Here is a 16,558-nt window from a genome sequence, read left to right as displayed (position 1 = left end):
CTTCAAAATAACAGGCAGACATCCTTATTCATCTTAATCTCTGGTTAACCTGTATGCTTGATTGCACCGTGGATGGATGGGAGAATGCTGCCCTTTCTCCTTCTTCTTCACCTAGCTGCAGGTAAAGGTTACAGTAACATAAAGTCAGCAGTTAAATGTCAAGAGGTGGATGTTTTCTAGCATGGAAAAAAATCAGATAATGGCATTTGGACAAGTGTGGAAGGGGGTGGGGATTCCTAGAAGTGAAGCATCAGGGGACTTTCAAGAACAAAATCTATCTAGGACTGTACTTTCTGTTGTTTTCGCAGTGGGACCTGCCTGTGTTATGATTTTTTTTTTCTCCTGGTGACTTCAACATTGGACACAGTTTGGCAAATGATGTATGAACATGTATAGCAAACAATATCTAAAGAAAAATTTTTAAAGAGCCATTTCCCTCTTGTTTAATTTTTATTTTTTTAAACTTCCAGTGTGCAGATCCATGCAGTCAACGCCATTGGCCCCGGTCCCTTAAGTGCACCTATTTTGGCAAGAACGCGCCCCCTCCCTCCACCCCCGCCTCCCCTGGAGTGTTCGGCGGCCGGTCCTCAGAGCCTGAAGCTGAAGTGGAGCGAAAACGCAGGGCACGCACGTGCTCTGCTGGCAGACGAAATCGTCTACACGCTACAGATGGAGGACAAGAACCACAGGTGATCACATACCAATGGTGTTTGTTTGAAAATAATCTTTAGAGGGGAACATCTACAAAAAAAAGGGGTTCCATAGGTCCATCTGTGTGCAATTTAAACTTCATGTCACTACAGTGTGAGATGTCCCTGCAAAAGTCTGCAGGTCTGATCAGCTTATAACAGAATATAAAACAAATGTAGCATCTTAAAGTCCAACTCCAATCATCTTTTGAAGTGTTTCAAGTGGTCTTTTCACTATTATTTTGCCATTTGTAACCAAAATAAAAAACTTTCTAGACATCATTATCATTATCTTAAACATAGTTTCTGCAGAGCAGGAGTAGTTCATTAGAATTTTGTGGGCAGGACTGTTGGTCCGGTGAAATCTTGCCCACCTTTCCCATCATGCCTTTGTTCGCACTGTATAGTGTTGATCCAGATGCCGGCTCAGACGAGGAAAAAAGACGTACATAGATCGATTTGTCTGAAAGTGGATGCATCAGAATGGAGGGGAGCTTGTGGCCTGCCGATTTGTTAAATTCTACGTCGTAAAAACACTTTTTTTTTCTTTTTTCAACCGCATATTTTCATACCCTCCTTATTCACCACGATTTGAACAAAGAAACGCTTACAAATAAAATGTTAAGCTTAAATTTCTATATATATGTCGTCCTCCATGAGAGAAATGCTACAAGAACATGTTAAAAACAGCAAAAACACATTTTTCATTGGAGTGGATCTTTAAGGGATAAAAATTATTCAGACATAAATTTCAAAAATAATTATTTTGATCTTTTCCACATTAAAGAGTCAAAATGAAAGTAACTAAATTGCAGATTTTGACATTAATTAGAAATCGAACATTTCGGATGTGCAGTCTGAAATTTGACCAAAGGTTTTCTGCTTGTTATTTTAAATGTTATTTTTGACTCATTACTGCTGCACTTTTGCTGAAGCCTCAGCTGGTCAATACACGACCTGTGTGCATCCTCCACGAGGCTGTGTGTAGGAACAGTAACTACATGTACCATGGAGTAGTCATGTTGGGAGTATTTGTAGCCAGCTGGGAAGCCGTCTCCCATAATAAACACTTAACTGGTCAAAGAGGAGCAGGAGACAGAGGAGGAAAGAGAATTAACAGACTGGGACTGGAAGAGGATGGATGTAAGCGCCAAGGTAATTACACACCCGGACAAATCGCAGGGTGATGTTTTTAAAAAAATCAATGTTTGATGTTAAGGGAATATGGGACCCCACCTCCAAACACACTGTGAAACCATCCACCATCTCTGTCAGCCAGTGTGTGAGTTTAAATTAGGACCTGGCTGGCACCAATTTGGCACCCAGGTATCTTGGCAACCCTGGAATAAGTTACAGAGGGGGGAGAGAATGCAACAGACGGAGATGTTCACAACAAGCTGTGATCTGTGATCACATGCTTGGTCGGGCCGTGCGCTCTCACCTGCCAGACAAAGAGCAGTTATTTACTGTGGATGCGTTCCTGCAACACCTGTAGGGTTTCTGGCAGCGTTTTCATGAACATTAAGGCACCAAATTAATTTGTCAGGGATTTTTATATGCTCAGTTTTGCAAGGTTTGTTACAAAAGACCTGGGAAAATGTATTGAATTTCTAAAAACAAGATTTTAAATCTTTGCAAGTATTAATTAGTTTGCAGCGTAAGAGGAGAGTGTATTTTTCAGTTTTTCTTGAACTTTTAAACCTCGACTGGGTGTTAAAAACAAACAAACTGTAAATCTGTTTTTACTCTCCTATATCACAACGTTTTTTATTAAATTATGTCTTTTTAATCTCACTAATATGATTTCTGCAACATTTGTGTTGCATGTGTTTCTTTATTTCTTTTTTTATATTGCAAATGTGAGAACCCTAACACTTTGCATTTGTTGATTAAATTTACAAGAGCTTAATGATTATTTCTCAAAGATTTCAAAATGGAGATGAATGTCTCCCCCCTCTCGCTGGTGGTCTTTTTTTTTTTCTCTGCTCTCTATGTGTCACACCGGCTCTCTGTTAATAAACTTTAGGGAGAGACTCTGTTATCCAGGAAAATAGCTGGTGTTTGTCTGAAAAAGCTCTCTGCCCCTGGGGAAAAAGTCACACTGAGGGAAAAAAAAAGTTTTCTTGTTGTGAAAGGAAAACGATGTCAATGGAAAAAAGTAAATAGACAAAATACAGCAACGGAAGAATAAAAAGAAAAGTATAAAGAGAAATTTGGTAAAATTTTTCCCACTCTGATCATGTTTTGATCAATCTCAAAAGCGTTCCCAGTGGTGTTTTAATTATGATTATTCAATTTAAAGCAAAAAAACCCTGTAATTTTCTAGGACAGTCCTGCAGAGCGGCAGTGGTTCATTAGAAATGCACCTTTAAGTTGTTGGCGGGACAGTTGGCATAAAGCACCCCCCCCCCTTAACATCACACATAGAGAGCTCTGTTTAGACACTCTCCTGCTAACTTGCAGCCACTCACAGCCACAACCTAACATTACCAGTCCAAAAACAGCCTTTTTTGCGCTCCTAATAATTTGATTAAAGAAATACTTAGGAATGCAATTTTAAGTTTTATTATCTTTATGCATTGTGAAAAAAACGGGTTAGAAAAACAAAAACACCATTTTCATTGTAGTGGGTCCTTAAAATTTTTAATTTGAAATAGTTGATTTCGAAAATGTCTTTATGTTCTATGAGTTTTGTTTCTTGTCTGTCATGTTGTACACATAAGCAGACGGCAGTGCCATCATAGGTCATACATGCTTCTGCACATCCTGGAGTCAAAGCCCCTCTGCGATCTGAGATCCCACCGCCCACCCCTGAAAGCGGTATATGTCAGGAAAATCCAACATATTCCACTGACCGTTTCTAGGCCATATAGCGCACTGATTTACCCAGTAATGGTTGTGCGTGTGATTTATGGCTTCCATCTACAGCCGGGTCAGACGGGATGCTCGGGTGCGTAGCTGCTGCATTAGCGGTGTGTCGCTGTCTCTTGCAGGGGAGTATGAACTGAGCTGCTTTCAGGGTGCACTTCTCCTGTTTCCCTTTTGCTCTTTCACCACGCCGTGGCAGAAGGAATTAGCGGGGCTGTTTGCGTTCATACAGGGAAATAAACATGGCAAGCTTCGCTGCTAATGTTTGCTGTGACACAGGCAGAGTGCTTTGAAAGAGCTGCAAGTATGGCACAATAAAGCATTCAGATGAGGTAACAAATATGGTAATGTCAGGCTGCCCCTTCTGCAGATCTAATCGGGGAATTCTCTGTGAATGTTTTTGACTTTAACCGGCCTCTGTGCCGTCTCCTGTGGTCTCTGTCTCTGTCCTCTGATCTAATTTTGTTTATTAATTTAGTTGCGTATTTATTGGCTGGGGGACTTTACTTCTACTTTGTGTTTTTCTTTTTGTTTTGTTTTCTTCTAATTTAGCTTCTTTTCATTTTCTTCAAAATATTCAATTTTTTTACATATCTTTTAATCTTTATCCCTCTTTCATGCTCAATGTGATTTTACCTTTGTCTCCTTGTGTATAGACTTGTTGCTCAAGCTCCCCCCCTCCACCCAGCTCCTTTATGTCCCTTCATTTTGTTTGCTTTATTATTTCCCCTCATAAAACTGGATGAGTTTGATTTTTTTTCTTTTTTTTTTTACCTTCTCATTTTACTCATCTGCCTCCACAATGCCCTCCCTGCTGGTAATTTGCAGGCATGCTATGGAAACAGTTGGTGTTGTTGCAAGTAAAAGCATTTATTGTCAAAGTAAAAGATTGGTTTAAGAAGAATGCAGATGGAGAAATAACAGTGACGCCAAAGAATCATCCATCTGTTTGCTTACAAGCTCCTTCTTTATTTTTATTTTTTGCAAGTCTCATTCAATTTAAAGCCTGTCTTAGATTCATTCAATTGGCTGAGCAATTTCTTTTGTACTGCTGCCTCAGTTGCTTTTTGTAAACGTTTTTTTTTCTGTCCAGGGTATTATGAAAAAAGACCAAACAGATAAAGATGAACTTGCCATTTTTTTTAAAGGGAGTTAAGGCAACTCTGCACACTCAGAACTGAAGGCCATGCTTAAATCTTGGAGAAATTATCTCTCTGTATTTCTTTAGATTTCCAGTTTGGACATGGCGGTCAATCATTGCCATTGACTGTAAGTAAGAACTTAACAAATTGAGTCTGACATCATCCATAGAAAACGGTTTACTTCTAGCTCCAACCAATCATGAAGTTAGTTCAGTTGCCATTCATTTGTGATTAGTCCGAGTCAACGTCTCTATGGCAACCATTCTCGCCAATCAGGAGGGATTTATTGGAAGTCCACACCCCTACCACTTAAAAGCAGGCTCAGGAGAAAATGTCAATCAAATGTTTTTAACGTTCAACCTGAGGCCAGCAGGAATCACATATAACTGCAATAAAAAAATAGGATAAGCTATTAGCTAAATATTTTAAAAAAGATATCAGAGCAAGAATGGTTATTCTGACAAATAGAATGACTGAGTAATGGGTATAGATCCGATACCAAGTAATTACAGGGCTTTTATTGTCGATGTCGATACAGATACTCCTTGAAATTTTTAATATAAAATCTTTGAAAATGCACAATTTTTGGTATATAAATATGCAATAAAACACATGAAGGAGGCTTTTGGCAGAAAAAAAAATTGTTAACTAATTACAACAGTCTTAACTGACCATGCATCAAATATAGAACATATATATTAGAATTTAAACTTGCAATTTTTACATAAATGAAAAAAACACTTAAAACCAGACTAAAAACACATCTTTTATGCTTCAGTAAATGCATACTGATTTATTTGTATAACAAGCCCCCTTGTGGTTACTTGGAGAAGTGTGTCTGGTTTTGAAGGTGGTTCAGTCCGAAAGTTTTAAGTTTTAAGGGTTGTTCAGTTGTGTTTTAAATACTTACGGATATAAATCACTGGCTAGTTTCATAAGTCCATATACTCATTGCAGCACAATGAATAAATGTAATTAAAGTGACCTACTGGTTTAAAAAAAGTAAAAGTAAAATTGTATTAACTTTTCAACTTCTTGCAGGATAAAATGACCAAAACTGCTTGGAACATCCAGCATATTTAAGTTCTATATTCCTAATTTCCTTTTTTTGTTCTCATGCTCAGCTTGGAAATAAAAAAAAAAAGAGAGAAAAAAAGAAAAAAAAAGTCAGTCCATCAGACTTGGAAAAGAATATATGTTCGATTTAAGCCCAAAGTGGCGTTTTGATGAATAGCATCAATCAGAGTGGTAACACGTCCCTGTCTGCTGCTGTCTGTGGTCAGTTGGCAGCCAGTTTGGCTCTGAATCACGGTTGCAATTCATCACATTAACCGGTGAAGGGTTATTTGTGTCTGTGATGTGTTGAGTTATAATTGCTTTGACATCCTCGCTCTCATCTTTTTGCATGAAGGAGGAGGTCACAGCGCTTTGTGAAAGAGTAGCTGGAATAACCAGCGTTGGCTGCTTGTAAACAAAGAGTCAGACTGCCATCGTTGGGCGTGTTGTGTTTTATGGTGAAGGAAAGGTTTAAGAGCAGCATATATCAGCCACAGGAACAGCTACATAAAGACCTCATCTGGACTTATGGGGCTCTCCTGAACCATGACGTCCTTTCTTCACGCCTCCCGCATTTTGCTTTAACTCTACCTTTTGTCATTGCTTCTCTTCTTATCTTTTTTCAGACAGATTTTGGTTATATTGCTAAAAGAAACTAACAGCAGAGACAAGTACCTATTTTCTAGCTAATATCTACTTCTTTTCCTTTTTTTTCCTTTAATCTCATAAATCTGTTCATCCTGCCACCTTAGAGCTGCTATGATGCTCTTTGTATTTATCAGGTCTGTAGCTACCTGCACTGTTCATAAATCACATCCATCTTTTTTTTTCCCTATCTTGTTTATCTAAAGGTCTCTTGTCTTATTTTTTCAAAGATCCACTTTGTTAAATTGTTTTTAACATGTTTCTAGGGTGTTTTTTTAATGTTAAAGGAGAAAAGGAAAATTTATCCCAAAATTGCATGTCTGAGTATTTCTTTATTCAAATCGTTGTAAATCAGGGGCAGGTCAAAAAAGGCCGTTCGAAAACGCTTTTAGCTTTGAACAGGAATCTACTACAGCAAGCCACAAGCTCCCTGCTCTGCAGATCCATCCACGTCTTTGTTTTCCTCGTCTAAGCTGGCATCTGGCTCTCGACTGTATGCTGGATGGTTCAGATGCTCACCTTTTTTTTTTTTGCGCCGGTAATGTTTGATTGGGAGTGTCAGGGGCTTTAAACTAACAGGAGACCGTGTAAACAGATGGGTGACGGGTAGTGGGGGTGGGCTTCCTCTGAACCAACAGCCCCCCCCCCGACTCAGAGGCAAATTATGGTTAGAAACGGCAAAATTATGATTAAAAGACCACTGGGAACACTTTGAAAATGGATCAAAAGATTATCTGAGTGGGTCTTGACTTTTATTTTTTTATTAATCCTAAAAAGTTCCTTTTATGGGTCAATTTTCCACAGCTAACCAGAAAGTTTTATCTTTAACATCCAACATTCTGGGGTTAGTCCATCCTTTGCCTTATCCTCCATCTTACCAGCTCTTGGTTGCTTTCTTCATTGTCCTCTTCCAGGTTTGTGACGATCTATCGCGGACCGAGCCACACCTATAAAGTCCAGCGGCTGATAGAGTCCACCAGCTACAACTTCAGAATACAGGCCATTAGCGAAGCTGGGGAGGGACCCTTTTCTGGCACCTACACTTTCTGCACCACCAAATCTGTCCCGCCTGCTCTAAAAGGTAAAAATTATTTCTGTTCTGAAGCATTTCTAGTCAAACACTGCATCAGATCAGGGTTTATCCTTGGCGGTTTTGCTGTGGACTGAAAAAGGTGAAGAGAATCCTCTCAGGTGGTTTTAGCTCAGGCAGTTATAAGAATGATTTTGCAACTGTAAATGTGAAGCACAGCGTTGACATATCAATAAAAGTAAATTTGACTGAAATTTAATGGATTTTTCTGAATTTTCATTAAGGGCTGCTGTTGGTAAACCATGCAAAGGTTTACTGTGACTGAAAGAATTTCACTGACTGGTTTTCTGTTTTTAGAACAGCCTAAAATACCCTCAGAGTTTAATGAAGGGTTGCACTGTGGTGGTTTTCCCAGAGGACATTATCGCTTTCCATTTTCATTCTGGTCATTAGTAACACCAGAGCAATGCAAGGGAAAATTATAATTTTGTTTTGTTTGTGTTTTACTTTTACCCTTAATAGACCCCTCCCCTCTAACCATTTTTTCTGCAACCTAAAATACCATTAAGGCGTTTTCATCTGTGATCAAATTGGAAATGACAAAAAGCATTAAAATGACCTCATTTGGTTGAGAGGAAATACTCTATTCACAATCAGTTTAAAAAATATATGTTTTAGAAAACAAATTATGCTGTGTTGAATTATTATAGACTGTGCAGATGATACCTGAAATTACTGGAATAATTATAGATGGCAGAGGTAACATGTTTTTGACTTGAGTAACACATGTAGTTGTTCCTGAGCTTTCAGTTTAAGGGCCTACTTTAGTTGTTTGATTGATGGAATGGAAAAAACACAAAATGTATTTGCTGCCCTTCACTGGCTGTTTGTTCATTTCAGGACATCCCAATCCTTACTGTGTAAGTGTTACTTTTGTATGACCCTAAAAATTAGCAAAGATTTCTAGACTTGAGACTTTAAACACTGGAAAATTCATGTGGGCTAGGATTTAAAAGGATGGGAATGCCCCCCACCCCCAAATGAATTTATTTGGCGTAAAAATTGCATATACTTAGATAGCACTTTTCTACCTACAAGGCCCAAAGCCCTTTACAGTCACAGACCCATTCACCCAGTCACACACACATTCACACACTGGTGGCGGCTCCGCTGACGAACACTGGCGCCCGCCTACCACCAGAGGCAAGGTGGGGTTCAGTGTCTTGCCCAAGGACACTTCGACTCATGGGCATGCAAGGCGGGAATCGAACCTGTAATATTACGATCATGGGTCGACCGCTCCACCACGGCTGTTTGCTTTTGCATTGAATGAATCAAACCCCCTGGGAAGGTGACACTATCACAACAGATGAGTATTACCCAAAGCGAGCATTAACCAGGAAATGAGCAAGAAATTGGGTTGTTCTCTAGTCATCTAAATGTTATGGACAAGAAACGGAGGCCCGAGCTTCCTTATTGACTTATCCCCTGATAGATAATGGATGAATGGATGGAAGGATGGATGGCAGGTGTATGAATGGATGGGTGAGTGAGTGGCTGTGACAGTAGCATGTGTGAACGAGGGGATGGATGAATTGGAGCATGTACAGTGGTGGACAAAATTGTTGGTACCCCTCACTTAAAGAAAGAAAGTCCACAATGCTCACTGAAATGACTTGAAATGTTCAAAAATAACAAAAAAATTAAATTTAATTGAAAATTAAATAATCAAATAAGACAATACTTTTGAGTTGTTGATTGACAGAATTATTAAAAAAAAATAAAACAATGAAACACCCAAGAAGGATGGATGGATAGATGGTTGGATTTGTAAACATATTGTTATTTGGATGGATGGGTAAATGGATGGATCGGTGAACGGACTGTTGGGTGGAGAGATGGATGAGTAGATTAATGATTGGACAGATCGATAGATGGATGGACTGGTGAATGGATTTTTGATCATACAGATGACATACAGTCAATGGAGGGATGTGTGTTAGAATGAACTGGTGAATGGATTGTTGGGTGGATAGATGGATGATGTAATGGACAGATGGTGAGATTGGTAAATGGATTGTTGGATGAACAGAGAAATGAGTGGGTAGATGTGGGAATGAATAGATGGGGTGGGTGGAGGAACAGTTAGATGAATGAATGGATGAATGTTAGCATCTCTGGGTAACTTTACTTTCCACTCTTCTAAAGCATTTGGTTGGAAGTCCCTTTTTCCACAAAGGTGTCACTGTATCCGCAATCATACATTCCCACCTTAATGATTTCTCTCGTTATTTTATCTGCCTTTTTTAGAATCCTATAGAGTAGCTCTACTTTTAAATAAATGCTTTTTTTTATATTTTGTTTCCATTCTTTTTGGTCTTCAATGCACTTTCAACTAAGTCTCGTGCTTCCATTAAGTATTTTAGCAGTTTTTAATTACGATTTTTGTACTGGAATTAATATTTTGTTGCGTTTACATCCTGCAGCCCCCAGGGTGCACCAGCTGGAGGGGAACACATGTGAGATCACATGGGAGACTATTCCACCAATGAGAGGAGATCCTATAAGCTACGTGCTGCAGGTTCTGGTGGGACGGGAGTCTGAATACCGACAGGTGTGTCTCACGCACACACACACACACACACGTGTCTATGCCAACCCTTTAACTCCTGAGCAGAGTTCATTCTTTACCCATATTTAAAGCATAATCATTTTTTATTAAGAGACAAAATGTTGTATTCATTTGAGTGCCTACAGATCTATCTAGTCTGAGGAGTAAAGCTCAACATACCTGGACAGTAATTTTAAGAGGTATTGAAGCTTTAAGCTGCAATACCCTAAATTCTTAAATCACTTGATAAAATGTCTTTAGGTCACTTTTCAAACTTGCTTTGGGCGCCTGCAGCTGCAGCAGGCAAAGAGCCATTTATCTTCACATCAGTTTTACACTCTGAAATTCAATTACAGAAAGCTGTTGATCCTCAGCTCCAGACGAAAATGGAGCAATGGGAACAGTTGTGTAACAGGAATGTGTATGATCAGCTTTCACAACATCACAACTCAGATGTTAATAATGTCACCTAATGCCTGCTCTTTAAATGTAACTTTGGTTGGATTAAATGAAATGAAAAGAGTCTGGGATCTCTTTCTTAAAGTCCCATTCTGATCATGTTTTGGTTTATTTAATACAGTGGAGTATTAGGGCCACTATAAAAATCAAAATAAATTCATGCACAAGAATATTCATAAAAGTATGGGAAAAAAACTCAAATTGAGGAGAATAAAGTCATAAAAGGATGAGAAAAAAGTCAACATTTTACGAGAATAAACCCGTAAAGATATGAGAAAAAGTTATAATTTTACGAGGAAAAAGCCATGCATTACTTAAAATAAGTTGGTTGTGTACCCCTCCATCCAGATTACATGCAGACTACATCAATGCACCCATAAGGCTTTGACTTTTCATACTATAGTTGATGGCGTAAACAGCGAACCCACCGGAAATCCACTCCTTGTAGTTTAGGAATCTTCCTCTGTAGAGGCCCAATGTTCTGCAAAAGTGTCCTTGACAATAAGTCAATGTTAACTCACTAATTATTAATGAAACCAACATATATAGTTAAATATATACCACTCACAGTGGTCTTTTAATTCACGCTGTTTTTAGCCAAAAAAAACGATATTGTTATCTTGGTCATAGAAAACAACCAGCTCAGTGACCTTGTGGTAGAGGATTCCCCCTGTGGCTGGAAGGTCGTGAGTTCTAACCCAGGCCCAGTCATGCCAAAGACTCTAAAAATGGGTCCCAATGCCGACTTGACACTCTGCATTAAGCGGTTGATTTGGGGGGGTTAAACCACCAAATGGTTCCCAAGCGCGGCTGTGTCTGCAGCTCACCGCTCCCCCAGGGCAGGAGTTCGTTAGAAATTCAACTCTGACTGATGGGTTGGGACTGTGAGGGCTAGCTTACAGCCCCTCACACCTCCTAACATTAGCAGTGCATCAAAAATGGCGAGCAATATATTGGAGCTATCCAGCCATACAGTTTTGAGCCAGATTCCAGCTCAGACAAGGAAATCCAAGAAGCACTTTGATCTAGTCTTCTACAAGTGGATGCAGTAAAGCAGGGAGCTTGGGGTTTGCCGCTTTTAGCTTCTACGTCACTGTTACGGGTGTCTTCCAACTGCATTTTTTCATCTGCTCTTGATTCACAACAGTTTGAGTAAAGAAATACTCAAAAATCCAGTATTTAGCTTAACTTTTTTATATATGTCACAAGAAAATGTTAAAAACAGCAAAAAACAATTTTCGTCGGGGTGGGTCTTTTAAGATAAACGTACTTTGCAGGTTCCAAAACAAATACTTGAACACTGAAGTTTTTCAGACTTCTTGGCTCTAAAATTCCCCCTCTTCTTGCAGGTTTTTAAGGGAGAGAAGGCTGCATTTCAGATCTCCGGTCTCCAAGGAAACACAGACTATCGTTTCCGAGTCGGTGCGTGCCGGCGTTGCCAGGATACGTGCCAGGAGCTAAGCGGACCACTTAGCCCCTCGTCCTTGTTCACGTTGCGTCGCCAGGAGGCAAGCGTGGCGGGGGAACAGTGCACCGCGGAGAATGGCAATGGGGCGGGGCTTATCTCCAGCGACGAGCGCTTCGCGGCGCTGATCGTGTGCGTGTTTGCGGGCCTCTCCATCCTCATCGCCTGCTTGCTGCAGTACTTCTTCATGAAGTGAGGGAAATGAAACAATAGGATAGAAAGAGAAAAGCAAAATCACAGAAAAAAAAAAAAACTTTTTAAAATGTCTATGAAAGAACCGAATGAAATCAAAAACACTTGATGTATTTTTAAGGCTATGTATGTCTTTTGGTTTTTTTTCTAGTCAAAGTATCGATTCAGGCTTTTAAATGTCACTTTCTGGCTTCTGTCCGTTGCGTTTTTTTTCTCTCAACTCTTCTGTCGTCTTTGGATCATTTCCAGAGGGTTTCTTTCAAGGAAGCTCCACACTTCATTCGGAAAACAAAGTTGATCAAGCCTTAAAACCGCCGTGAGCAAAGCACACGCTCCTCACACTGCCTTGCATGTTTTTATTTTGTATCCTATTTTGTACTTAGTAGATTTTTGGACGGTCACTGCCTTAATTCCCCCGTTGGTTTGTTTTGTTTTTACGCTGTTGCCTACACTCTGCACATTCAACCCTTTGCCTTTAAAGCTTTAGCTTTTCATTCCGCCTGCTCTCATACACAAAGAGGCCGATGCATTCTTGCAGCGACAATGAGAAAGACGCATTTTTTTCAATCTGCTCAGCTTTTATCATTCAATACTCACTCAGCTACCAAAGTGATGCAATCTATCTACAGTGTAAAATGCTGCTATCCTGTGATTTTATATGTTTAAGAAAGAATGGAAAACCGGTAAACTAATATATACATATATACAATATATGTATTTTATAGCAAATATCTATAATTGATGTGTTTTAACTGATGGTAATGTAAGGTGTGAAGTACATTATTAAAGCGGATGTGTGGTTCTCATGAACAGGAGATCTGAGGTCAGAAGCTTGCACACGTTTGAAGGAGCTCTCAAACTCTGCTCGAAGTCGCGCCAAAGTCATGGACTGGCTTTAGAGAGCCAGGCTGGGGGGGGAATAACTTTTCTGAACGCCTCCACCCTCCATCTCTATATGAGTGGGATGCCTGCAGCATCACAGACCCAGAGGTACTAACACGGAGCTATAGTCCCATTCTTGCAGCTACGTTTTTTAACAGGGGAGACCATAACAAGTCAGCTTAAACTCACAACAACCCCCCCTCAGAAAAAAAGAAAATTTAGGCGTCTGCAAGTCAGACTAGACCAGAAGCTCCTCCCTCCTGCTCATCTGTGAATCATTTGAAGAGTCTTCCTCTTGTTTTTCATCTGCTCATGTTCCTCTATACTTTTTTTCTTCTTCTTTTTTTTTTAATGGCGGCTGCTTTGCTGTTGTCTTAGGCCCCTCCCACTTGCTCTTCATCCGTCTCATCCTTCTAATTAAGTCAGCATTTCAAAAACATGTTGCCCCTGATTTTCCCCACATCTTGCAAAGAAAACAAGCCAAGGTACAGCCCATTTTATAACATGGTAAACCCTGGACGTCACCCCACCGACCTGCGTATAAAAAAAAAAAATCTTCCATGGGGGGGTTTGGGCATGCTTAACTGTGATTGGCAGCCTGTAACGTTCCTCACAGTGGGGACAAGTTATCCTTTCATCACCTTATTGACCTTGATCTCTTCTCTCTTTAACAAAACTGTTAACACCCACCCACCCCCCCACCCCCAACCTTCTTCTTTGCTGTGCCTTGCTGTGTTCGCAAGCAAAGTGGTTTACTAGCTAAAAAAAAAAAAGGAAAGAAAAACTTTGCCAAAGTTGGTGGGAAAGATAAGGTAGAGTTCTTTTCTAGTTTTTTATTTATACTATGTATTTGCATACAGTACTTTACATGCCAATTACAGTGCAATCTTCATTTATTTATTGTTTAAAGGTTAAGAGACAATTGTAGTTCTATACTAATTTTTCTTGTAGCATGTTTTTTTTCTCTCTAATGGATCTATGTTAGATTTTATGATTAAAGCCAGCATTCCTTTTCATAGTAACCCTTTAAGTGTTTCTCTAGCAGCCTGTAGCTCATCAGTTCTTGCAGCTGTCATTCAAACATGTAACCAAATGTATGTTGTTGATTCATCTCCTGTTTTTTTTTTGTTTTTTTTCCTGCAACGCTTAGAGATATGTAGCAAACCCGGCTTTTGGGTCAGTTCAAGTCCTCTGTTTTGGGATAACCAGCCTTTTTTTTTTTTTTTTTAATCTAAATACTGTTATAATTAAGCTTCTGATATCTTTTTACATTTTTAACACCAAAGCACAGGCTTTTTTTTAATCCTCCAGTAGCTGTTGCTTTTGCAGTTAATCTTAAGGGTTCTGTGATGTTCTTCAGTAATGACACAGCATTATGATTATTATTAACATTATTATTCTCAGAAAGAAAAAAAGCATTAACTTGATCTGTGATTATGCTTCTGTTCATGTTATCTCTTCTAATTGTTTGTTTTGTTTTGTTTTTTAACAAAGAAAAATGCGCCATTTTTTTTAAAGAGGTGTAGCCCCTTTCTGAGGAGAGCCAACTGAGAGATAAGGACAGAAAACAAAAAAAAAATCACGGCCAGACTTCAGGCAGGCGAGAACTTGGATGATTCTTGTTTCGGGCTAGTGCTGGTGTAGCAGTAGTGAGCGTTTTGTATCCAATGTTTTTGTTAAAGAAATGATATACAGAGATATCTATAGAGCTATAGAAGAGATTCCTTATTACTAACAAAGTTGAAGCACTTTTCTTGTGTCGAGCATTAAGACGCGACGAGCAAGGACCCTCTTTGCTCCGTTTCGAACACTACTGCCAACGCTTACTGTTACGTTCATTGGCATTATTCTGCCGTTGGCACCACTGTGACATTGGCATTACTGGAGCGTGGCCCCGTGCTCCACAGAATGCAAACTACCGCACCAAGGAAGCGACTCTTCGGTGCCTTATCCAGATGTGCTCGTTGTGTCTACCCAGCCTTGAATTGGAATAGATTCCTTAAAGGCAGTGATGTTTTTGCTTCACTCGCATTGGTCAGTAACAAATGTGTGGAACAATCATCACAGTGTAAACTGATAGGCTTTGTGGTACTCCCTTTTTATGTTCGATTTTCCAAATGCTGGCAATTTTTTTTTTTTTTTACCGAAGCCCACCCGTCTTACCTCCCACCTCGCAGGTTTTTCACATTTGGTTAATACTAGAAAAACCAGGTCATTTTTTTTTTTCTTTTATCCAGCAACCAACCCCCCCCCCCCCCCCCCCCCCCCAAGTCTGTGCCTTCTGAGCTATTGTTTATGATTTTTCTGTAATATTCTTCTCCAGTAAAAAGAGAATTTTCTTCTTTTTTTTTTTTGACTGAAATATTGGCGATTAGACAAACGTACAGAGACTTGCTGGTATTTAAGTATTTTTTAAAGCAAATTAAAGAGACGTATTTTTTACCTCATGATCTACGAGCAAACATTCCAATGTTGTCACGGTCTGCCATTTGACAAACGATTTTTAAAAAGAGAAAACACAAAAAAAAAGGCAAACTCATGCATTTTTTTTTCTTCTTTTATTGTAAATGTTAGACAATTTCATATGCATTATATAAAAAGAAACTGCCATATCAATTTTAATGTATAGTTTTTTTGCAAATACTACCCTATGTATGTAAGACGTAACTGTATCGGTAGCGTATATATAATATATTTATGCCCAATAAATGTTTTAATTTTTCTGACTTGGATTGCAGCTGCGTCTCATTTTTCATCAGAAAATCTTAAGCCTCTGTTTACCTGACATTTTCTTTTTATTGATTTGAATCTTTCAGATTTATCAGCAGTACTTTCATTTTAACAGAAGATAAACACACAGGACTGAAAATAGATTTTTATACTTTTAGAGCTCCTCTAAATGAACACGTGTTGCAAACATTTTCATTATTCTAAAATTCTGCAGCAAAAACTCAGTAAAGGTGTTTCTTTTGGTAGATTCAGTCTTTTCTTGCTGTTCTTTCCAGTGATTTTTACATTAAGCTGTACACCAATTGAAATAATTGCATGCTTATCCTGCTTATGTCCCTAAAAAGCACTCACAGAAAGGGCAGTTTTGCACACGTAGTCCCCCAAACCTGCAGAACTCCATATTTTTTCCTCATCCACTTTTGTATAACAGAAAGACGGGGTGAAAATTCCTCAAAAAAAGTAAAAAAAAAAAAAAAAAAGTATATCTCTTTTTGTCGAGAAAAAATCCAAGGAGCAGATGTTCTACAAACAAATCTAGTCATGTTGAAAATCATTTTTGAGCATTATTTAAATGTAACATTTTTAAACAAATTGCAGAATTCCATGTGTTTCTGGTGTCCTGGATCAAAAATCAAAATGAACTCACATCGACAATGAATCATTTCTGTATTTTTCATGTGGACTGATTATAATCATCTTTAGATTCATACTTTTCTCCAGTCTTTTGTCTTTGCACAGTAGGTCTTGTGTGTGTGTAATGGCATACACAAGAATTTATTGATGAATCCC

General features: G+C 39.0%; 1 protein-coding gene across 3 annotated transcripts in view; it reads left to right on the top strand.

Moving 5' to 3' along the window:
- Positions 1 to 15,766, top strand: part of fndc3b (fibronectin type III domain containing 3B) — a 100,454-nt gene extending 84,688 nt beyond the window's left edge. For 2 of the 3 annotated variants that reach the window (XM_020713392.2, XM_011490172.2), the window contains exons 24-27: positions 471 to 689; positions 7,315 to 7,481; positions 9,917 to 10,044; positions 11,850 to 12,161. In XM_020713392.2, coding sequence (XP_020569051.1) covers positions 471 to 689; positions 7,315 to 7,481; positions 9,917 to 10,044; positions 11,850 to 12,161 — 826 coding nt within the window. Of the gene's footprint in view, positions 1 to 470; positions 690 to 7,314; positions 7,482 to 9,916; positions 10,045 to 11,849 lie in introns of all 3 variants that reach the window. The other variant, XM_004082165.4, reaches the window with a different exon arrangement.
- Positions 15,767 to 16,558: the final 792 nt, after the last annotated feature.

The sequence above is a fragment of the Oryzias latipes genome, chromosome 22, assembly GCF_002234675.1.
Source record: "Oryzias latipes chromosome 22, ASM223467v1".
In the NCBI taxonomy this organism is placed as follows: domain Eukaryota; kingdom Metazoa; phylum Chordata; class Actinopteri; order Beloniformes; family Adrianichthyidae; genus Oryzias; species Oryzias latipes.
Note: the sequence above shows the minus strand (reverse complement) of the source record. Positions and strands in the feature narration are given on the sequence as shown.